Source organism: Pongo abelii, chromosome 1, assembly GCF_028885655.2.
Source record: "Pongo abelii isolate AG06213 chromosome 1, NHGRI_mPonAbe1-v2.0_pri, whole genome shotgun sequence".
Classification (NCBI taxonomy): domain Eukaryota; kingdom Metazoa; phylum Chordata; class Mammalia; order Primates; family Hominidae; genus Pongo; species Pongo abelii.
Genome location: NC_071985.2, coordinates 19,249,705 through 19,273,999, shown reverse-complemented (window position 1 = coordinate 19,273,999; position 24,295 = coordinate 19,249,705). Strand labels below are relative to the sequence as shown.

The window sequence follows — 24,295 nt, the reverse complement described above, 5'->3', positions numbered from 1 at the left end:
TTTCCAGGTCCATGAGCAAGATGAGGCACTTGTAATTGGGTTTGCAACCAGAGCTCCGTACTTGATACAGAAGCTTTCAGCAACTTCTATTCGAGAGCCGCTGTGCTGAACTGAGAGCGAGTACCCTGGTGTTATTGACAAGAGGATGAGGTCCGATGTCTAGGGCTTTTCTCATAGGATTGCAGATTTACCATATTTTACCTTCTGGTGCCAGGGACAAAGACATGAAAAATAAGCAAATAGACAGAAAGGAGGTCAATACAATCTATTAAATGAAAGAATGAATTTAATTTTTTAACCCTTGATGACAATGAGCTGTGCCACCTTCTTGCGAATACGGCACCAAAGTCCAGAGGACAAAGTAATAAGCCTAGAAGTCCCTGAATACATATCTGAATGAAGTAATGAGGGAGAGGCATAGAAGGTGGTGTTTCACGAGTCATTTATCAAACTGTCTGCACTGCAGCATTCAGCATCTGGACCAGCTCTGTCAACATCACTTGCAGTTGCTGTTGAATCACATGTGACATGACAAGTCCCCAACAGGTCTGGGCTGGCAGCCAGCCTGCCTCCACTGCAGTGACACCTAGTGCAAAGCCTGTATTTGGGGCTCAGCCTATAAAAGAGGACCACCCACCCCTGTCCACCACCACAGTTGCCTGCCACTGTTGTTGAACAAACTACAGGAGAATGTCACACATACCCTAGGGGATACATTCACTCTGCTCTTTGAAAAGTCCTTGCATACACTATGTCTCAGGTGAGCCCCTCTTATGTCGCCTGGAGAGACAGGCAGGATAGGTGTTGTGATGTCCATGTTAGAGAAAAGTAAGCTCTGATCCCAAGAGAGTACGACACGCCTGCTCTGATACCGTTTGTCACAGGTAGCTCTTTGCCTTTGATGGGTGAGAGAGGCAAAGAAGGTGGCAAGACTAGTCTCATCTGTTAAATGTCGGTCATCAAAACCAAAGTTGAGGCCGGGCGCTGTCACACCCATAATCCCAGCATTTTGGGAAGCCAAGGTGGAAGGATTGCTTAAGCCCAGGAATTCCAGACCAGCCTGGGCAACATGGTGAGACCCTTGTCTCTACAAAAAAAAAAAAAAAAAAAAAAAAATTAGCCAGGTGCAGTGGTGTGTGTCTGTCGTCCCAGCTACTTAGGAGGCTGAGATGAGAGGATGGCTTGAGCCTAGGAGGTTGAAGCTGCAGTGAGCCCTGATTATGCTATTGTACTCCAGCCTGGGTAATAGAGCCAGACTCTGTCTCAAAAAAAAAAAAAAAAAAAAAAAAAATGACAACAACAACAAAAAACCAAAGTTGATACTTTTAAAATATCAACTTTGATATCAACTTTTAAATATTTTAAATATTTTTAAAATATCGACTTTTAAATATTTTTAAAATATTTCTAAATATTCCCCAACTTTGGGCAGATTCATTTCATTCTGCAGCAAATTGGTTTCTGCATTTGGGCTGAACCACTTGATAGACAAATACTCTGCAGTTATATACATAATATATATTTTATACTCTATAGTAAGTTGCCTGAAGTGCCCAATATATTCTAAGAACATGAAAGAAACGATTCCAAAATAAATGATTTCCATCAGCCCCTTGAAAGTGTCTGAGACCTCACTTATTTCTCTATTGTTCTGCCTCATTCTGTGTAATTGCACTGGATAAAACATTACGTGGTCTAAATTGTCTTGTCAATAGAACTTTCACTTTCTCCTTTTTGTGCCTCTGCTTCTCATACTCCTATAGCCATTCAGACCCCGGCTTTGCTTCCTCTCATCTCTCCTGAGCCCTCGGCTTATGTCCACAGGGACTGGCTCTCTGTGGAGGAGAAAGGACTGGCTCTCTGTATGGAGATTTCTGGCTCTCTCTTCAAGCTCCCAGCTCTGCTCTGTTCTCCTTGCCCCGGCCCTCACCTTCCAGCAGTGCATCTAGAATGGGCCCTTCTGCCATATTTGCATTCCACGGCCCTCCCATTCAGTCCCGCACTGACCTCCCCCAGCCTTCACTGTTTGAAGCCGGGTAGGCATTTTCCTTGATTCCGCCAAGCAGATTTTCAATTCCTAGGATTCTGGAGTTGAGCCACGGGGATCGTCCGTAAAATCTTTTAGGTGGTGAGAGTGAGAAGCCACCTGAGACCAGGCCTGGGAGGGCCAAGGTTGACCTTGTCAGGCCTGCAGTGGAGAAAGCCAGATGTTTTAGACGGCCACGAAGCCAAGGGAAAGAGATCAGGAGGCTCTGAGAGGCCGCGTGGGAACCTGGTGCTTGTGGAGATCCCAGTCCTGGGAACCAGCCCTTTGGAACCTGACCACTTTTCCTGTACTTGCCCTATTTTGCTTAAGCTGGGGGATTCTGTTTCTTGTACCCCTAATCATGGCTGCCTCCGATCTCACCTTTAATTTGCTGGGAAGCTTTAGCTAACAGCACCTGCCCCACCTTCACTGCAGCTTTATTCTGCCTCTAGATTTACCATGTCAGGAGGAAATCTAATCTAATCTCATCTCTCTAGATTATGGGCTGAACTGTATCCCTCCAAAAATTCACATGTTGAAGTCCTAACCTCCAGGACCTCAGAATGCAGCTATATTTGAAGATAGGACCTTTAAAGAGGTAAGCAAGTTAGAATAGTATGAGGTCATTAGGGCGGGCCCTACTGCAATAAGAATGCTGTCCCTACAAGAAGAGAAGCCAAGGACAAAGATGCACTCCAGGGGAGGACCATGTGAGGACACAGGGAGAAGACGGCCATCTGCAAGCCAAGGAGAGAGACCTCAGGAGAAACCAACCCTGCTGACACCTCAATCTTGAACTTCCAATCTCCAGAATTGTGAACAAGTAACATAGCTGAGAGCAGCCACCAACTTTCATTGCTCAGGGAAAAATCTTAGAACCAAACTCACCTCCTTCTTTCTCCCAAACCCTGCCTCCCACCCATCAGGAAACACTGCTGGTTCCACCCTCATTGCTGGCTCTTCTCTTCTGCTTGCTCCCACACTGGTCTCAGCACCAGCCAGCGAGAGAGTTTCCCAAAAGGTCGGAAAGACTGCTTCTGCCCCTGCCTTGTGTAATCAAACTCAACATAGCAGCCAGCATCAGATATGTTTGCTCTTCTGCCCAAAACCCTCCACTCAGAGTAGAAGCTAATCCTGAAAGCAGCCTGCAGGATCCTACATTCTCCAACTCGCTGTGACCTTCTGACCCAGCTCTGACTTCTTCCTTCTTATTCTCAATTCACCATGCAGGCTGGACAAGCTCTGCCTCAGAGACTTCGCCTGGCTGCTTTGGCTCCTGCGTGGAAGGCCCTTCTCCCAGGTGCCTGCTTGGCTGATTCTCTCACCTCCCTCTAGTCTGGGCTCAGATAACCCCTGCTCACCATATCCAGGGTGGCCACTGAGTCTGCACTCACTGTCACTCTCCCCTTCCCTGCTCCACCTGTCCTTGTGTGCAGTGTACATGTGACCTTCTAACACACTACAGGGGACACTTGAACAACATGGGGGTTAGGGCACTGACCCCCTTCGCAGTCAAAAATCCACGTATAACTTTTGACTCCCCCAAGACTTACCTACTAATAGCCTACTGTTGACTAGAAGATTTACTGATAACATAAACAAACAATTACCACATACTGTGTATATGTCTTATATACTGTGTCCATAAATACAGTAAGCCAGAGAAAAGAAATTATTAAGCAAATCATAAGGAAGAGAAAATAGATTTCTTATTCATTAATTGGAAATGGATCATCATAAAGGTCTTCATTCTCATTGTCTTCATGTTGAGTAGGCTGAAGTAAAGGAGGAAAAGAGGAGTTCTTCCTGCTGTCTCAAGGGTGGCAGAGGTGGCAGAAGATCCACATATGAGCAGACCTCATGTGGTTCAAGGGCCAATTTGTATTTACTCTACTACCCATTGTGTTAAATGCTTACTGCCAGTCCCTCCCTTCCCCATCCACCACTGCACTACAGTAGGAACCCCAGGAGGGCAGGGACCTAAGTCTGTTTTTGTTTGTTTGTTTTGTTTTTGGAGAGAGAGTTTCGCTCTCGTTGCCCAGGCTGGAGTGCAATGGTGTGATCTCGGCTCACTGCAACCTCCACCTCACGGGTTCAAGCGATTCTCCTGCCTCAGCCTCCTGAGTAGCTGGGATCACAGGCATGTGCCACCATGCCCGGCTAATTTTGTATTTTTAGTAGAGACGGGGTTTCTCCATGTTGGTCAGGCTGGTCTCGAACTCCCAACCTCAGGTGATCCACCCACCTCGGCCTCCCAAAGTGCTGGGAATTACAGGCATGAGCCACTGTGCCCGGCCTGGTTTTTTTTGAGACAGAGTCCACTCTTTCACCCAGGCTGTAGTAAAATGGCACAATCTCAGCTCACTGTAACCTCCACCTCCCAGGTTCAAGTGATTCTCATGTCTCAGCCTCCCGAGTAGCTGGGATTACAGGGGTGCACCACAACACCCAGCTATTTTTTTTTTTTTTTTGTATTTTTAGTAGAGATGGGGGTTTTACCATGTTGGCCAGGCTGGCCTTGAACTCCTGACCTCAGGTGATCCACCTGCCTTGGCCTCCCAAAGTGTTGGGATTACAGGCGTGAGCCACTGCACCCAGCTCTAAGTCTGTTTTGTTCCCTGATGTAACCCAAGTTTCTAGAACAGTGCCTGGCACAAAGCAAGCGCCTAATAGAGAATGGCTGATGGAATAAATAGAACTTCTCACTAAAGTCCACCCATTTCCTTAAGTCTGGGGCTATGGGGGCGTCTTTAACCACGAGTCGCCTTTCCTGCCTAAACCTTCCCACTCAAGTCCAGCTGCTGCTGCTTTCCAGCCAGCTCTTGTTCAACTCCTCCCTGCTCCCTCAGAGACCTGACTGGAGCTCAGATCCGCCCCACCCCCATCCAGCTGCAGAGCATCGACTCGTCCCCTTACCCAAACAGGTCCTGAAATCACCTATTAATCTTTTAAAATGTTGCTTTTATCCTACCACTTCCTTGCTCTAAAAAACCCACCACCCCTCTGTTAGCTGTTGGATCAAGTTCAGGTATAGCAGCCTGACAGCCAAGCTCCATTTGCATCAGCCCAGGATCCAGGGCCTGTCCTCCTCCGCCACAGCTGTCTGTGGTCGAGAATGACTCCCAGAACACTCACCCTCATGTCCTAACTGTACCCATCCTCCAAAGCCCAACTCAAACCCTCCCCTCTACCCTTCCTTGGAACTCCAGCCCACACCGATGTGTCCGTTCTCTGACTTCTCCGAACAACAGTTGAGGGCAGCTCCTGATTTAAAAGTAGAATCAATGCAGCAGGAGATTAAGGACAATAAACCTTTTATCACTTGGAAATCCCCAAGAGATTTTGATAGCAACTAGGCTTGCTCTCCACCATATACATTACATTTTAAATTTTCTGTTAACCTCTTAAGTGTCCATATCCAGCATTTGCCACTTTATTTATTGCCTTACTATCTATTTCACATGTGCGTGCTCTGTTTGTCAAACAACGGAATAAGTTCCTTGAGGGTAAAGGCTGGTTTATACAGTGATACGTTGATTAGAAATTCCTCAGGAACAAGGCTCATTTATTCAAAATTGACTATGCTCAAAAATAAAAACAAAATATCTTCATAAATCATTCTAAGCAGAGCTGCCAGCTTACAGCTGCATGTCAGAAATATTTCAGTGCGCAGTTTCTGTTTGTCTCTACCGATTCTGAAGTTAACGAGACACGTCTTAGGGAGAATCTGCAGTCTGGGAAGTTTGCTCTTGGCATGCAGAGCCTCCTCATTTCCAACTTCAGCTTCAGCAGCACCATTGTCAGGCCCCTGAAAGGCGCACATCTCCACCTCCCCACCTCCCCAACCTCCTGCAGAGTGGCTAGACCTAGGAGACTGCCCTTTATCTTCATGGATGCATTGAAACTGACTCCCTCTGGACTGCGTGCACTACACTCACTCTCAGAGAGGTATGAGATTTTTCTGAAGGCAGAGATATTCTTCGCCTTCTTCATCCGTGCACTTCAGTAATCTAGAATAGAGCTTGGCAAAATGTAAATACTCAATAAATATTTGTGAAATTGGTGATTGTTATCTCAATGGGCGTTTATACTTTCAACCTTTTATCTCCAGTTGTTTCATAAATTGTTGAGGACTTGTCAATTACCTACATGGGAGAAATGTTCTCCCTCCCCACACCTTCTTAAGCAAAAATGCCTCTGATGTTTCAATTAGGCTGGTCAATCTGACCTGTAGCTGGCCTGGCCTCCCTCCGGAGGAGGTGATTCATGGAGACTTTCCCATTGTCTTTCCCACTCACTGCCTGGTTCTTGAAGAGGACAAGCTATGGTGGGATCCCTTTCTCATGGCCCATCCTCATCACGTCTACAGACTCATCCAGCCCCTCTTTTGAGCCCCCTTCTCTCCAGGGCTCTCCTCTATCACTTACCTCTGCAAAGGTCAAGCATTCATCCTTAACAATGCTAATTCTGCCCTCCCTTTCCCTCCCTAGGACTTCCAAATGCACCATTTTATGTTGCTCTATTTGGGATCTGATTTAAGGACTTTTCTTAGTAAAAACCTCTCTTTCTGACATCCTGGAGAATCCTATATCATTTCTCTTCCTGGTTCAGAAGTTTCTGACAAAGATAATCTGCCTGGTAAAGAAACCTGCTTGCTAACGGAGCTATAATTTGGGGTGCTTTAAAAAAACCTCCCAAGGAATTATATCCAGGACAAAAAATCTTCATGGAGCTGAATTTAATCATTAGCAGCTCAAGGACAGGAACCCCTAGTGTACATTTTTTTTTTTTTTCTCACTGTTTGTAGAAGTCCTAGGCCCAGCACAGACCTGTAATAAACACCTGTTGAATAATTGTTGAATAACTGATTGACAGCCTGCTGAGCATGCCGGATGTTTCTGTCTGGCTACAATGTCTGGGTTTTTCTTTTCTTCAGTAAAAATTGTTATGATTTTCACTGCAATTATTCACCAGATTTTCCTCATGTGCCCTTTATTTTTCTTTTTCTCCCAGCTTTTCATTTTGAAAAGTTTAAGTTATAGATAAAAGTTGAAAGAACAGGATAATAACCCCATTATGCTCTCTACCTGGATCCAACAATGAGTGTTTTCCCATTTGTTTTTATCTCTTGCTATATCTATGCCTATATTTTTATAACTCTCTACAATATAAATACTTTCGTTGCTAGGTCATTTGAAAGTAAGTTGCAGACATCAAGAACTTTACCCATGAATACTCCAGCACACAGCTCCTAAGAATGAGGACATTTTTCTAAGTAACCACAATAGCAATATCACAGCTAAAAAACTGATAATAACTCCAAAATATAATCTAATACCCCTTCATTTATTCTCAAATTGGAAAAGCTTTCCTTTTGATCAGACAATGACTTTGCTTTCCAAAGTGGAGTTCTAGTCTTAGTTCCCTACAGATCCGTTAGGATTTATAGGTATAGTCAAGATGTATAATTCACATAAGATAGTTGCATTCTCTGGTTCTGGGATGACAAACGGATGTTCAGGCCCCCAGAATGGGCTGTTTCTAGGGTGGACCAGGTCTATCATCAAGTGGGACCAGGGAGATGTTGCTGTGGGACTCTGAGAGTTGCCATGAGCCCCACGTACCTGTTAGAGTTTCTAACCCCACAGCTCCACAATGTGTGCTTGCTCTGTCTCTTTCTAAAATCCCTGTTTCTACTCTCCTTTGTCTACTTGCATTGGCAAATGAAAACGCTATACACTAGTCAGCTCCACTCTTGGCAATTCTGATTCAGTAGGTCTGGGATGGGAATCTCGAGAAATTTTATTTTTAAAAAGCTCTCCAAGATCTGCAATCTGGCAGGGGGAGGGGGGAATGGAAAATCCCTCACAAGTTACGTGGTCTGCCTACACAGCTCTGCACATCTTATGTATATGTGTTTGTGGGTTTCTGTAAAATGTCTCCAATTATCTTTGGAAGTGAGTGGAGTATAAACTATAAATAAACGAGAGACTTTCTCAGAACATCTATGTGCGGTGGGACCAGTCTTGGGGACTCTGCAGCTGAAGGTGGGGGACAGTGGAGAGAGACTGTGAACTTGAAGGGAGATGACCGGCTGGGTCTGTGTTTGGTGCTGCCATTGGCTAATTACATGGATGGTTTTGGACAAGTTGCCTGACTTTTCTGAGACTCAGTTTGTCATCCTCTAAGATGAGCAGAGTAATATGCACCTCATGAGACCTTGAGGTCGTGCATGTGAAAGCGCTTTGTAAACTACCTGCAGGAGTCTAAGTTGAGCCAGAGATAAGTTCACCCAAGAGCCCGGATCTGCCTGGGGGCAGGGGCAGGCACACCAGGAACTGGCTACCGGAGGAGCTGCGGGGCCTCTTGGGAAGAAGCTTACCCTAAAGGAAGGTAGCAACCACAGGCAGGAGGGGTAGGAAATGGGAAGGGGCATTGCTGGGGTCAGAGAAGTATTGTCCGGGGCCAGGAGGGTTCTGCTGGCTCCTTTCCCCAGGACATAGGGAGGAAAGGGCTCTGATACAAGAGTGTACGCGAACGAAAAGCACTGGCTGGAGATCATCTATGTGGAATGTGGACAGGGCAAGGTGCCCATAGCCCCTATGGCTGACAGAGTAAGTAGAACTTCTCACTAAAGTACACGTATGTCCTTAAGTTTGGGGCTATGGGGGCGTCTTTAACCACGAGTCTCCTTTCCTAGCACTCCTGACACTGGCCTCCTCCTTCCTAGGCCCAACTCTCAGGCTCACTCAGGGGCAGCCTGGGCTGGTGAGGCATCGGCAGAAGCCATAGTGCTATGAGTGCTGGCTGGCAGCACAGAAACATATTCCCTGGGAGCCTGAGATGAGCGGGTTACACAGTGGGGAAGGTGGGAACAAGAAGACTGCCTTTCAGCAGAATGTCCCCAGGATTCCCTAAGCCCCTGTGATGCTGTGCTTGGTCGCTTTCCTGCCCCACCCTCTCCAGGTAGCTGCTGTCCTGCCTAATGGGAAGATTCCTTTCCCCCACCGGCGTGTGTGCCAAGTGCCTCCTAGTGACTCACTCTCCCTGACTCTGCTACTCGCTGAGCTGCCTTGGGCAAGGCACTTAACAGCACCCTGCTATAAAACTGAAATAGTGAGAGCATTTACTTGATAGGACTGTTGGGAAGATTTAATAAAATAATACACAAACAGTGCCTGGCATATGGTAAGCACATCGTTAATGTTTATATGTTCAGGGCAATCGATTCCTTTAACCTAAATCACATTTGATAAACTATTTCTCAGTCACAATTCAAGTTAAGCAATTTCTGGGAAGACAGTAGCAGGTGGTTAACACTGTCCCTGGGGTGTGGGGATTTTGAGGTTAGTGTCACTAAGAGCTGCTCACTGAGGATAGAACTGTAGTACTTCAAAGTGTCCCCTCTCATTAAAGACAGCCCACTGTGGGTCCTGGGAGTACGACAGGGCCTGGGCAAGCTCTTTAATATCTTCTTTTTATAATAACCTCCATAGAAAAGTGCTTTCAGTTTGGTGGGAGGGGCATGTGAACAAGTTCCAATTATCCAATTTCAGTGTTTAATATTTTGTTCCTTTTAAGCAGTCATAATTTTGTTTCTCCTTTTCTCCTGATTGGGTATTGTCCCCCTTTAAAGCATTTTAGAAAAAAGAAAATTGGACAATCAGATTATAAGAAAGGTTCTATTGTGCAAAGTCACAATGTATCATTAAGTTGTACAGGGCTCCCGACATCTCTGACAACAGTAACTGGTACAGTGAATTGGCAGCAGAAATGTTGAAGCTGTATTTATGTGCTGCTACAAATATGTAGCTATTCTTATTGTACTATACAGTCAGGAAAAAGCCCTAAGGGCTTCTGGCATGAAAATGTTACATTGATAAATGACAGCCACGGTGCTGAACAGTACTAGGGTCTCACAAAAGGGCAAGTCAATGTATATAGAGTTTCCTACTCAGTACCTTACCTGTAAACACTAGAAATCACACACAAGTGTTTGAAAGTGTCTGTGGAGATGTGTTAGGAAAGTAAATGAAGGTAGAAGAAAGACAAGGAACGGGTGTTTATATGCCAGCTGTCTAGGGAAGCAAGTTGTAGTATCGTTTAGACACTTGGGCTGTGGGGTTGTTGCAGTGGAATGTTTTTAGGTTTCTGCCTTTTATCTAATCAGCAGAATGAAACTTCAGGGTCACCACATTGCATGTAAAACCACTTTTAAAGAAAACGATTTCAAACTTACCAAAAAAGTTGCAAAAATAGTGCAGAGAATTCACGTATGTCCTTTACCCAGACTCGCCATTTTAAAATATTTTGCCACATTTTTTTTATCATCCTCTCTCTATATTTTTCTTGAATCTTTTGAAAGCAGCTCGTGTATGTCATGCCCCCTTAACCCCTGACACTTTAGTTTATATTTCCTAATAAATATCATATTTCCTAACATTCTTCTAAGCAACTATAGTACAGTTAGCAAAATCAGAAAATTGGACATTATACTATTTACCATAGTGTACCATGGTATATCAGACTATGCTATTATACTATTTACCATAGTGTACCATGGTATATCAGACTATGCTATAGTCCATAGTCCTGTTTTGTTCATTGTCCTACTCATGTTCTCCATAGTATTTTTACTCTCCACTACAGGGGCTTTATTGCATTTAGTAATCATGTCTCTTTAGGTCCATTAATCTGGGACATCTCCTTACTCTGTCTTTCACAATAGACAAAGTGACATTTCTGAAGAATACAAACCACTTATTTTACAGAATGTTCCCCATTTTTTTTCCTGATATTTATTCACATCCTTGGCCAGAATACATATTTTCATTTGAATATATTCTCCCTTGGACACCTTGTAATTATTCTTTGTTTCTGGGATAGTTTTTGTCATTATTTTCAATTTCCTTCTTGAATTTGCTCAACCCTTGTTTATATACATCCTTGGCCACAATACAAAAACCATGATGCTGTCACCTTCTCAGAGTCTCTCTGCAGACTCAGGATATCCATCTGACCCTCATAAGTGATGCTAGTTTTGGTCACCTGGCCAAGGTGCTGCCTGTTTCTCCACCAGCTACTAATTCCCCCATCCCCCTCACCACCACCACCCACACCCAGCAGTGAAGAATATGTCTATTATCCAACTAACAAATGTCTGTTGAAAGACATCTGAAGACCTTGTAAATCTCCTCCTTTTCATCAAACTCCTCCTCCCCTAACCACTTCAGCATCCATTCAGGTGTCTTCTCCAAACACACCTTTACCGCGATGGTTGTAAGATGGCGATCCACTCTTCCCTGAATGTCTATCAGTTGGCATTCTACTCAAAGAGTTCTCCTTTTGTCCATTTATTTATTATCACTGTGTATACCTAGATTTCTACTTTATTCAGTGTTTATTTTGATGCATATATTGTCTTAGATTTAGCCAGTGGGGCCCCTTCAAGGCTCCTATGTCCTTTTAACATTGTGCTCTCTCTCTCCTCTGCTTCTCTCTTTCTCTCTCGCTCTTTCTGCCCTTCCTTACTTTCTAGTACAACAAGATGTTCCAGGATCATTTAATACCCTCTCAACCCCAGTCCTGGAATCAATAATTTCTCCAGTGAACTCTTACAGAGGAGAATGGTATTTAGAAACCAAGATCTCGGTGCAAGGGGTGCTCATTGCTACTGGGATATTATGAATCGGGGCCCTTTAAGTGGACAGATCTAGGAAATATGTATGTATATTTGCTTAAATATGCATACATATGAGCATAGATATGTGTGTGTATGTGTGTGTGTGTGTGTGTGTGTGTGTCTATGAAATAATGAGTTCATACTGCTATCTCTAATTCCAAATCTACTCCACAGGAATCTTTCTTGGCTTCTTCCATCCCATACTGTATCTTCCTTCTTCCATAGTAAAAATCCTAGCTCCCCAAAACAACGTATTTCCTGATTTGCTCAATTGCATACTATGCATAAAATAATTTAATTGCTATACCCATAACACTATAAAAAAATAAAGGACTTTAAAATTCTTTCCAGTTCTAGGCTGAGAGCACATAGCTGGCATACTTTGTTTAAAGTTATGAATATTGGTTTTTTTAAGCTTTATATTATTCATATATAATATAATTGGATTCAGATATTTCTGTTTGGATTCAGTTTTTACTCCTCTCCCCTCAGCTTTCTTGATTTTATTTTATTTTTTAATATGGAGAACACTATCATGTTTCCAAAATTTAAGCCTGGAAAAACAGTATACTCAGAGAAGCATCAATTCTTCTCCTATCCCTTCTATCTTTCCCTCCCACCTCTTCTAGGTAACTAATTCAATTGTTTTCTGGTTTACCACTATTGTGTATGTGAGTGTGTATGTGTGTTTTGCCAAAATATGCAGATACATGTATCTTTTCTTTTCTTCATGGAGTGTTTTCCAGTGAAAACCAGCAAACCTTCTAGACAAGTTCTAAAAGAGCTATAACACTTACATGTATATTTTCTTCTAGTCTCTTCTTTGTTACAGAAAAAGTGGCAGATGATATATACCGTATTGCAACTTCCTTTTTTCATGTAACAAAATATCCTGGATATTACCCTATATGTATTCACAGATGTCTTCTTTACTTATTATCATTATTTTTTTTGTGGTTTGCCAACAGAATGTTTCGTCGAGCTTTTGATTTTTTACCGGTTTGATGGGAGGATAAATAGTATGTTTGTAGTTTTAATTTACAACTCTATTAAGAGCAAAGTTTAATGTCTTTTCATATGTTTATGGACTCTCTGTAGATCTTTACTATGAACTGTTTGTTTATGCTTTTCCCCATTTTTTATAGGAGATTTGGGGTTTTTCTTTAATGTTTAAGTACTTTATATGTCAGAGATATTACCCTTTTATCTATAATGTTGTGGAAATAATTTCTCCCAACTTGTCATTTGTAGTTTTTTCAAATTGTGATGAAATATACATCACATAAAATTTACCATCATAACCATTTTAAGTGTATAATTCTGTGCCATTAAGTACATTTACCATCCATCTCCAGAATGTTATCATCTCAAACTGAAACTCCGAACTCATAAATAATAATGGGAACTCCTCATTCCTCTCTTCCTCAAGCCCCTGGTAACTGCCATTTTACTTTTTGCCTCTATAATTTTTGTTACTGTAGGAAACTCATATAAGTGAAATCATTTGGTATTTGTCTTTTTGTGTCTCGCTCATTTCATCTAGCATATTGTCCTCAAGGTTCATCCATGTTCTGGTATGTGTTAGAATTTTCTTCTTTTTTAGGGCTGAATAATATTCCATTGTATGAATATACCACATTTTGTTTGTCCATTTATCTGTTGATGGACATTTGTGTTGTCTCACCCTTTGGCCACTGTAAATAACACTGCTATGAACATGGATGTACAAATATCCGTTTGAGTCCCTGCTTTCAATTCCTTTATGTATACAACCAGAAATGGAATTGCTGGATCATATAGTAGTTCTAAATTTAATTTTTTGAGGAACCACTATACCATTTTCAGCAGCAGTGCATAAGGTTTCCAATTTCTCTACATCCTCACCAACACTTGTTATTTATTTATTTATTTATTTATTTTTCATATGTTTTATAGGCTGGGTGTGGTGGCTCACACCTGTAATCCCAGCACTTTGGGAGGCCGAGGCAGGTGGATCATGAGGTCAGGAGTTCGAGACCAGCCTGGCCAATATGGTGAAACCCTGTCTCTACTAAAAATACAAAAATTAGCTGGGCATGTTGGTACACGCCTGTAGGCCCAGCTACTCAGGGGGCTGAGACAGGAGAATGGCTTGACCCCAGGAGATGGAGGTTGCAGTGAGCCGAGATTGTGCCACTGCACTTTAGCCTCGGCGACAGAGCAAGACTCCATCAAAAAAAAAAAAAAGTTTTATATAATAGCTATCCTAATGGATATGAAGTGGTATCTCACTGTGGGTTTTTGTTGTGTGTGTTTTTTTTTTCCATTATCAACACTGGAGGTACATTACAGTTTGTCCTCATGAATTCTAGTTGTTCTCATGAGATACATTTTGTCCTCATAGTTTTGACTTTGTCTTTGAAATGCCCCATGTCACATCTAGCTATTCTTCTGATTCCCAGGTCTAGAAACTACAGTGACTTCAGACCTGCCCCATGTACAATGGAAAGACTTCCATAACCTGTTTTCTTCTACCTCTAACATTGTCTAAAGTTTAGTCCCTATCATACATCACTTATTCCATCAAACTAATAATGATTTTACTTTGCAGATCAAATCCTAATGATATACAATTGATAAGTGTTTAGGAAGGGAGGTTTTGGGCTATAAATTGTCCCTCTTCATCTCATTTAATGCTTTTTGGCCTACTCTACTTTGTTTGATATCAGAATCACAGCACCTGCTTTTTCAGAGTTGGGGTTTCCGTTATGCCTACATTTGAAACTCTTTTATTTTAAAGGGTGAACTGAGCCCACTTATAAATTGTTATGACTGATGTGGGTTGGTCTCAGCTGTGTCATATTGTTTCCTATTATAACTAGTGCATCATTGTGCCACACTTACTGTGTTTCCTTCATTATTTGGTATGTATTCTTTGCTATTTTTAGAACTTTTGGGGTTTTGGAATAGGGTTTCCAATATTTGGGAATACATATATTTTGTTTTAGTGATTTTTATTTATATTTTTAATATATTACCCTTAATTCCTATTTTTTGTTTCCAACCTTTTAACATCTGGTCTGTCTGTTTTATATGGTATCCTTTCACTCCTACCTGCTACTGATATTGCAGACAATGATATTATTCTATTTTCCCTTCGCTCTTCCTCTTCTCCTCCAGTTGTCTTTAGTTGCACCTGTTCTAAGTTTATCAGAAAGTATAATGTGTATACACTAGTCTTTCACCTTCTGAATATACAAAATGTTCTCCATTAGTCACTCTGCTGGCTTCCTCAGCTGTCTCTTGGTTGGAGGAAGCTCATTCTCTAAGATTCCTCATGAAAGGCCCATGTGAGTGATGTTCTCTGAATTTTTGTATTCACAAATCACAAGGTCACATCTGTTTGCCTACAACCTTGACACTTGAGGGCTGGGTATAAAAATCACTGCTTGGTACTTTTTTGTGTGTGTGTCATGGAGTCTCACTCTGTCACCCAGGCTGGAGTGCAACGGCATGATCTTAGCTCACTGCAACCTCTGCCTCCCGGGTTCAAACGATTCTTCCACCTCAGCCTCTCGAGTAGCTGCGATTACAGGCACCTGCCGGCTAATTTTCATGTTTTTTTTAGCGATGGGGTTTCACCACTTTGGCCAGGCTAGTCTTGAACTCCTGACCTCAGGTGATCCACCCACCCCGGCCTCCCAAAGTGCTGGGATTACAGGCATGAGCCACTATGCCCAGCCTGCCTGGCACTTTTGTTCCTTGTTAATGCTCCTCCACTGTTGCCTGGCTTTGCATGTTGCTGTTCAGGAGTCTGATGCCAGCATAAATTTTTATCTCTATAAGCAATATGATCTTTTTTGCCTTTAAAATCTAATCGTTTTACTAAAATATATTTAGGAGTTGATAATTCCAGATCATTTCCCAAGGTACATGGAAGTCACTTTTGACATGTACATTTAAATTTTCCCTTATTCCTGGATTATTTTCTGGGGTTATAGTTTTAATATTAATTAGGTTTTATTGTTTAATGTTTGTACTTTAGGGACTCCAGTTAACATGTATTTTGGTCTTTCTTTCCTGGCTTTTATTTTAACCTCTTCTCTCTGAACCTTTTTACTTCTATCTTTATATTATTTTCAATTTCCTGATTGTTTTCTTGCCATTCTTCAGTGTCCTTTAACATATTTTCATTTGAATATATTCTCCCTTGGACACCTTGTAATTATTCTTTGTTTCTGGGATAGTTTTTGTCATTATTTTCAATTTCCTTCTTGAATTTGCTCAACCTTTGTTGCATTTCTTCCTAATTTTTGTCTAGTATGTCTTTAGTTTTTGAAATTTCTTATCCTAGATATATGTGTGTGTGTGTATGTGTATACAAATACATGACACTTTGTTCAGTTCGATATGTGGTATTACAATTTTCTTATGCTTCATGGTTTTTATTGTGGGGGTTTTCATCAGCGAAAATGTTATGATTTATTTTTTTATCATCAGAAATGTGATTTCTGTTTTCTTTTTGCAGAATCTTTATATGCAGTTGATTTGATGTTTTTCTGTTACTAGGCATTTTGAGGCAGGGTTCCCAGTTCAAGAGTGTTCTCTTTTATCTGTGTACTGAAATGCAGTTTTTAATAGACAATGTTGGTGTTTGGGGAGGGGACTGGCTGTCTTCTCTTTCATTTCTGCAGGATTTGTAATTTTCCCTTCTGACTTCCTTCTTTCCCTTCATTGTCAGGCCTCTGAAGGACATTATCTTCTTTTCGTATTTATCTGACTTTTTCCCAGAAGCAAGGCTCCTTCAAGGCTCTCACCTCTTGTCCCATTTTCTTTCAAATGTCTTCCCTTGATCAATAAGGCACCTGACCTCTGTTCAGTTTTTAGTTCTTGGTGTTGGACTTTCTATTTATAAAGAGGTGACAACCTTGTACTTCACTTAAGTCCTTGGCAATAGTGGAGGGAGCTCAGTTGGAATTTGATGTCTTTTCTTTCTTCTACTTAAGTAATTTAATGTTCAGTTCATGGCATTCTCTCTAAGTAATGCTGAAGGCTTGTTTGTTTTTGTTTCGTTGAGGATATGGGTAGGGATTTATATCAGGCAGCTGCCATTATCCTCTGACCAAGAAGCTCCCGAAAACATTTAATATATCAAGTTCTAAGTAAAATTTCTGTCTTTCTTAGGAACACTGGAAGCTTTGCGTGTTACAAGGGCATCACCAAGGTTACATAGATTATGTTACAAGACAGATCGTTTTCTTGTATCGTTAAAGATGCTTAATGTGCTTTTTAAAGAAAGCAACGAATGAGAAAGAAAAGATTTTAAACAATATATTATTGCTTTCCTTCTTCCTCATTTTGTTTTTATTGAAAAGAACAACTCTACCATTGATAGCTCTGTCACCCACAGAAAAATGATCTTTTGAAAATTACCTTCTCAGTTCCTACCACCTCAAAACCTCCACATCTGCCTATATAGATAAATAAAATCGATACCAGGGGGTCAGGAATGTTTTGCTGCAAGATTAGTGAGAAAACTGCAGCAAGCAGCAGCAAAGTCGGGTTCAAGCGGGCGGTTTGCACCAAAAACTCAGGTCAGTTGGCCAATAAGAGCAAGCCCGTTAAGGGTCTGAGGTGGCCCCAAAGACCAAGGCTGAAGGGGTGACAGTCTAGGCAGGAAGCGCCGAGGCCACTACCGCCCCCGTAATCGAGAGGCCCCGTGTGCGTGAGCAAGGCTCTGTGCCCACGTGTGCGCGCGCTCCAGTCGGGTCCCGGGGCAGCCACCTGTCACTCACGGGGGGGGGGGCGGCCGGCGGGGGGAGCACGCTGAGGGGCGGGCGGCCGGGGGCGGGGCGGCGCCCAGGCCCTCACGGCGGAGCCCGGCGTGCTGCAGCCATGGAGACGCGGCAGTCCCCTCCCGCGGCCCGCGGCCCGGCCCCCGCAGCCGCCGCCGATTGGTCGCCCTTTGCTCCCTGACCCCCCTCGCCGCCTCCGAGGCCACTGCTTCCTGCTCGGGCGCCGCGCCGCGCCGCCGGCCCGGGGCGGAGCTCGGGCGCCGAGTGCGCGCCGCCGCCGAGCAGTAGCACCGCGCGGGAGGAGGAGCCACCGCCGCGCCCTTCCCCTTCCTCCGCTCCTCCCCCGGCCCCCACCGCGCCCGCGGCCGGCCCAGGCAGCACTCGCGAGCAGCGGCGGCCCCGCCGGCGGCCGAGTTGGGAGAATGCGGCGGCGCTCGCGGATGCTGCTCTGCTTCGCCTTCCTGTGGGTGCTGGGCATCGCCTACTACATGTACTCGGGGGGCGGCTCTGCGCTGGCCGGGGGCGCGGGCGGCGGCGCCGGCAGGAAGGTGAGTGGAGCGCCCTGCCGCGGCCGGGCCCCTGCGCCCACCCCCCACCCTGCGCCCCTGTCCCCTGCCCGCTCCGCGCCGCCCCTGCGCTCCTCCGCCCGGACCTCCGCTCGCGCCGCTCGCCCCCGTCCCGGGCCTCCGCGCCGAGTGCCCAGGGCAGAGGTGCACCCGGCCCCTCTGCGCACGCCGGGCTCCGAGAGGGCGGCCCCCGCAGCCTTTCTCACCCCTCTGCCCCCTCTCGTGGACGTTGCCCCTCTCTCTGCTCGTCGTAATTCGAGTCTTGTCCGGCCGCCGGGACCCCCATCGCCTGCGGTTGGAAGTTTAGGGATGGGGGTGTTGGGAAACACAAAGGGGGTGGGGAGGAGAGGAAAGAGAGGCGACCGCCTTTCCAACGCGTCATGTACAGCAGGAGAGAGGAGTCCAAGTTTCTTTTCAGCCCTTTGATACCAGCAGCTGCAAATCCTCGTCCCTTTCCCCCTGTCACTCCGCGGGGCGTGGGTTCCGTGTTTCTGCCACCTTCTTTGCCCTTTACCTTTGGGGGGCAGGGGCGGCCGCTCCCGTGGCAAGTAAAGCCCCAGGGCCCGTGCGAGTCAGGGGCCAGTGCGCCCCTTCCCCCCAAGCGGGGCCAGTCCCGGCCGTCCCCTTGCGGCCCCAGCGTTACCCTCTGCCCAACCCGGCCCCCGGCCCTCCCGCGTGAGCCGGACGTGGCCTCCTGCGCTTGCATTTTCCATCCCCACTCCCCGCTTCAGGGAGAATCCCTCTTCTGTGGATGTATTTTTAACATGCTCCAGGGGCCGAGTGATCCGGCTGTGGGGACCGTGTGAGCCGCTCTGCGGTTCTGCGTCCTCGTCCCGCCGCTCCGGACGGCCGGGCCCTGGGCATTCGAGAGGATGGTGAGCGCCGAGAGGAGCCGGGACAGCGCGGTCCTGCGACCGAGCGCCGGCCGGGAGAGTAGGGCGTCGCGCTGTGGGCTGGAACATGCCGGCAGGGGACGTTTGTGGTGTTTTACTGGCTCCTCGGCTTTGAAAGCAGCGTTATCTTTTCCGAATTCCTGTAACTCTCCTTACTGTGACATTTAGTGTCACCGCAAACCCAGAAAATTCTGAGTTAATGGAGGTGGACTACGGGTGGTTGGGTTGGAACAAGAGAGTGGTATCCTGAAACAAGCCAGAGGGAATTAACTAGATGAACAGACTTCAGTTCTGAAGTCAGACCCCTAAATGTCCACGCCGGGGTTTGGCTGCTTCAGAGGTTTTTTTCTTTGCTTCATTCATTCATTCATAGCCGAAGATGTTAGGTGGAATGGGTGCCTTATTTGGTTTCTGGTAAATTACATGGATTTGTTTTATCTAGAAGGGCAGAAATAAAGCCCTCTTTCCACGTGCTGAATCGGCCTAGCTTCTGAGCTGACATTGTACCCTTAGCGCTGTTTTTGTAAAAAATGGTATAGGTAGTATATGTACGCGAAGACTTGGTTTATTCTTGAACAGCAAAGAGCATACAGGCAGCAAAAGCCGTGCAGTCCATTCAGAGATATAATCGTGTAAAATTGGAATGATTTTTAAAACTTTGCTTCCCGGTAAACTGTGCCTTGGCCACTCTGCATAGCCTGGTGTGCTGGTGAGACCTGGCAAAGCTTTCTGCCTTTGATGCAAAGAAAACCAAACACATAAGCCACCCTTGGCGTTTCTCTTTCCTTAGTCTGCCACTTTCATTAGTACACGTGATTAGAAAGAGCAAACGTGCTTGTTCGCCTCCCGGAGGCTGATTCCTCACTCTGGTGGGCTTCAGTTCCTGGATGGTGTGAGGGGTCTTCCATTCAGAAGTCTTCAGACACTCCTGAAGTGTGTGATTCTTGGTTTGTTTTTTTTTAAAGAATTCCTGGTGGCAATATAGAAAGGTACGGAGACCAGGTAGAAAAAGTGGGGGAAATGAACAATTACACATGGATTGGTGATTTGGGATTCTATTCTTTCTGTCAACGAACCATAAAATTTAATCCTAGCCCTTAGAATGCTTTAGTGATTTGTCGGTTGAGGAAGAGGTGTGTAAATGCAATAGCTTTTGAAATTGCAGTGGAAGACTCATTAACTTCGTGTGGTGGACCCTGGGTTAAAGAGAAGCCTTAAGATGGTTTCTGAAGGGGTTAATAGAGCCCTGCTGTCACGAATGCCTGATCTATAGGAAAATCGTGTAGTCTTCTTTCTTCCCCAATTGTTTCCGTGGATTTAGACACTAGAAGTGTCTCTAAATTTAGTTCATTCTCATATCAAAAAAAAAAAAAGTGGTTTGTTTGGCTTGTAAAGTATGGACATAAAAAAAGATAGCGGGCCATGCACAGAAAGGCAGAATTTAAAAGCTAGCTATAGTTTTTTAGAGATAAGTGGACCTATATTTTTTCTCTTGCCTCATACTGTTCAAGTCAGGGCTTTCATTCCATATTTAGCCAGTTTCCGCACATCCTGACGTTTTTCATAGGGTACTAGGCTGCAGTATTGGGCTTTAGGGATCGTCTGAGGGGAGTCCAACTAGGATTTCTGCTGCTTCAGCAGCCCAGCCCAGGCTTGTCATTGTGTGCCCTGCCTGTTAAGTAACTCATCACAGAACTGTTATTCTCCACTTGGAAAAACCCAGAGAGCCAGCTCACCTCAGATTGCAGGTTTAGTAAACTAAGTAGGAGGGAGTGCTGAAGACCAGTCTCAGGCACTGCCGCACAACTCAGGACTCAACACCCCGGCTCAGGACATGTATGTTAAAGCAGTTTATGCAAAATATTGTTTAAAATTACATTTCATTTACATTTGTGTCCATACCCCTTCCGCCCATATTTTGCTCTTTCCCCCTAAATTGATGATTTGCACTTCAAGGGTGCTTTTCCTTTGAGCTTCTTAAATGCTTTAAAATTTTAATCACGTTAAGTCTCCCCTGGGCTTTGGTACATTGGCAGTGGATGGAGCCGCAGAAGAGAAGAAGGGATTTCTCTGGAAATGAAGCTGCCTGTGGGTGAAATGTGGCTGTTTAGGGTGGAAAGGGAAGGGTTTTCTCTCTGCTGTAAGAGTGTGTGGAGCCTGAGACCCCTTGCCTGTGTGCCTGCATGCTGGGAGGTAAGGGATGGTGTTAGCTGAGGGACATGATCCGGAGCCCTGGGAGCCTGTCCACTTTGCACAGTAGCATCACCCTTATTCCCTGAGCTGGCACGAGTCCTGTAGCCCTTGCCCGAGAGTCCAAGGGTGGGGGACTTTGGGTGGGATCTTCTAGGAATCATGGGGGGAGGCGGGCAGGTTATTTCTTGGAACAGTGAAGGACCTTGCCGGGCTAGACCATGGTACACATGGAGGGGAACGTTAGGGTGTAAAGTTGGAGAAATTCAGAACTAAATTGTAACGGGCTTCAAATGCCAAGCTGAACCATTTGGGAACTAGTAATGTTTTTGAGCTAGTAGTAGACATTAAAGGGAAATGGCACAAATCCACTTATTGGCATTGAGTGAGACCTAGCTGTTTACCTCTTTGTGCTTAGTGACTTTCACTGATGCATTGAACCTCTCTGACCCTCAGTTTCCTCATCTTTGCAGTGGGAATAATCATTCTTACCTCATGGCCTTGTTCGGAGAGTTAAATACTGCTAGTGGGTGCTGAATAACTGCTATCTCTAAAAGAGGAAAATGAAAAACTAAAAGCCTAAATATCCCCTTGAAAGTGTAGTGAGCCAGGAATCTTAAGTTCACGATAATCCTGATATAATTCTTGATTTCTGGAAAATAGTCGTCTTTCTTTTTTTTTATCCCTCACCCCCACCTCTGAGATTGATCTGACTGATTCGTTTGGGGTTTGGGCTATGAATCTTAAATGCTGTTAGAGACGGACTTTTTGGGAAGTTGTCCAGACACCATGCCAGCTCTCTTGTACCCAATTGTGGTGTCAGAGTGGGGATCTCAGTAGTGGGCAGCCATCAGGAATGTGGGTGGAGGGCGCAGCTTGTCTTGGTGGTTAGGCAGTTGTAGTGTCCACCAGTGGGCCGACGTGTCCCTGAGCGAGGGGTTCCTGTGGTGGGATCCCAGGTTCTGAGCTCCACTGCTCTCCCTCTATAGCCCTGCCCCTCTTGTTAGAAGGGCAGGTCGCTGTGATCCCTGGAAGCATGCGTGACTTGAGGTCGAGCATGGGGCCCTCATGTGGTTTAATGGGTGCCAAAAATCTGTGAGCATCTTGGTGGTTGCGGAGGGGAACACCCATACCACTCCTTGCCACCTATCATCAGTTTGGAGTTTAAAGAAAGTCCACTTGAAATGAGAGTTTGAAGTTGACATAGGGAGGACAGTAGCAGGGAAAACCACTGTATAGCCAGATAATCCGGCAGTGGCACTGTAACATAAACTTCTCTCTTTAAAGAAAATAAAGTTTCCCAATTCTGGAGTGAAGTTGTGGCTGCCTCTGGGTCTGCAAACATAATGGAAACAGATTGTGTGACTGCTGAACAGTGCAAAAGTAATGAGCTCTTCCCTAGACCCTTGAGCAAAAATGAAAAAGCAGCTGCTTTACCCTGCACTGAGTGGGGTCAGCTTGCCCAGGCTCTGTTGGACCTTGGGGTGGCAGACACCTGGGAGGCTGGTGAATTTTTTATGAGTCTTCAGGCCCGCTGTCAGTTTCCCCACCCTAGCTCCTGTTTGGATGAATGATGGGTGAGTGGTTGGTCTCCTGTTTGGAACAGAGGAAGAGGTGGTCAGAAAAATGATGGGAGAGGGGGTGGGGGAGATTGGGTCAGGGAAGACATAATTTCTTCTTGCTACTGCTCATGTTTCTCAGGACTTTGGGGAGAGGGAAGTCAGTTTGGGAAGATACTGATTTTAGTGTCAAAGCAGGCAAGGCCTCTGTCCTGCCTAACTTCTAGCAAGTCCAGAGGCAGTGGGCTTAGTGAAAGGAGGTGTGGTGGGGTGGGGGTGGGGGGGGGTGCGGTGAGGCTGCCTCGGACAGAGACACAGGTGTAAGCAGGAGTCGACTGTGAGGCTCTGGCTGAGATCCCAGGAAGGGAAGCTAGGTATTCCTGGGAAAAGCCTGTGAAGTCTCCTGGAGTGCCCAGCAGAATTCACGTGATGAGAAAACATACAAACCTGGCCAAGTCTACGCTCCCTGTTGGTTTTTGTGCTTTTGTCGTTGTGAAGCCTCTTCTGGAAGCTCTGCATGGGTGATGCTGAGCCATACAAGTCAGTGGATGTCCAGATGGAAACATGTAACATCTGTTTAGTCATGCCACTCACATGTAACAGTGAGGCACTTCCATGCTGGTTGTTAAATATGCTCTGCCTTGAGACCCCCTGAGTGCCCTCCAGTTCCTAGCTGCCCTGGTCTTTCCTTGGGATCTCTTTCCCATGTTCGGCAATCAAAGGGTTGAATCCTGCCACTTGAGGGGCCTCTTGGACCCACTTCTGTGCCTGTGCCATAGTGAACATGCTGATTTTCACCCCTGCAAATGTGCCACTTGGATAGAAGGAGGCCTAGCCCCACTTCCATGATGGGAGCAATCCCTTTTCCTTCTGAGTAAGTCTTTGATTCACTGTTACTGTTGAGAGTCCTGGTTCCACCATTGTAATCTTGTGACCTTGCCTCTAGACTGCCTTATGGGTGAGGTGTTTTTAAGGAGGAGGGATGTCTTGGTACTTCCATATGCAAACCCTCCTGAATGGGTCTGGGATAGGCTGGGCCTGGCGGGGAACTCTCCTCTCTGGAGAATTACATTGAATTCATTGATGTGTGCTCACCAGTGATCACTCCTCTCCTTAGAGTGGAACTTGACCTTGTTCTCTTAACAGTGTGAAGATTCCTTCACCTTGGCCCTGTGCTTGATCTTCATCATGAACCCAGTATGGAGTTGGCAGGAAAGCTGTCTTCAGATTACCTGCCCAGTCCAGAAAGCCTCTCCCACCTTTCTCTATTGTAAACCATGGAAATCAAAGGGGCTTAAGACACTAATCCATCTTCCCTGATGGGCCCCCACTTTCTAGGGTTCCCTGCTCTAAGCAGGTGGCTCTTGCCTCCTGCAGCACAGGGTGAAACACTGGCATTTTTGCACTTAGTCGTGTCTACTAGTATGGGCCCCAGAAGCATGGGGTGTTTTATATGGATTAAGTTTCTTAGCATGCTGAAATGTAGATGACAGTGATTCATCAGGGCTGGATTTGGAGATAAACAAAAACTGTCACATAGAGTCTCACTCATAGGCTTACATTTAAAAAGCTTTCCCAGGCTATGAGAATTATATGAGCCCTTTG

At 45.1% G+C, this 24,295-nt stretch overlaps 1 protein-coding gene and 1 non-coding gene across 2 annotated transcripts in view; one reads left to right on the top strand and one right to left on the bottom strand.

The window, feature by feature from the left end:
• Nucleotides 1-12,441: 12,441 nt before the first annotated feature.
• Nucleotides 12,442-12,503, bottom strand: LOC112131267 (U7 small nuclear RNA). Its single transcript, XR_002913374.1, has one exon. It is a non-coding gene; the product is annotated as a U7 small nuclear RNA (small nuclear RNA).
• Nucleotides 12,504-17,722: 5,219 nt separating this feature from the next.
• GALNT2 (polypeptide N-acetylgalactosaminyltransferase 2) overlaps nt 17,723-24,295 on the top strand; it is a 216,511-nt gene continuing 209,938 nt past the window's right edge. The window contains exon 1 of the mRNA XM_024247364.3: nt 17,723-18,030. Within this exon, the coding sequence (XP_024103132.1) occupies nt 17,905-18,030 (126 nt within the window). The 5' untranslated portion in view covers nt 17,723-17,904. The remainder of the gene's footprint in view (nt 18,031-24,295) is intronic.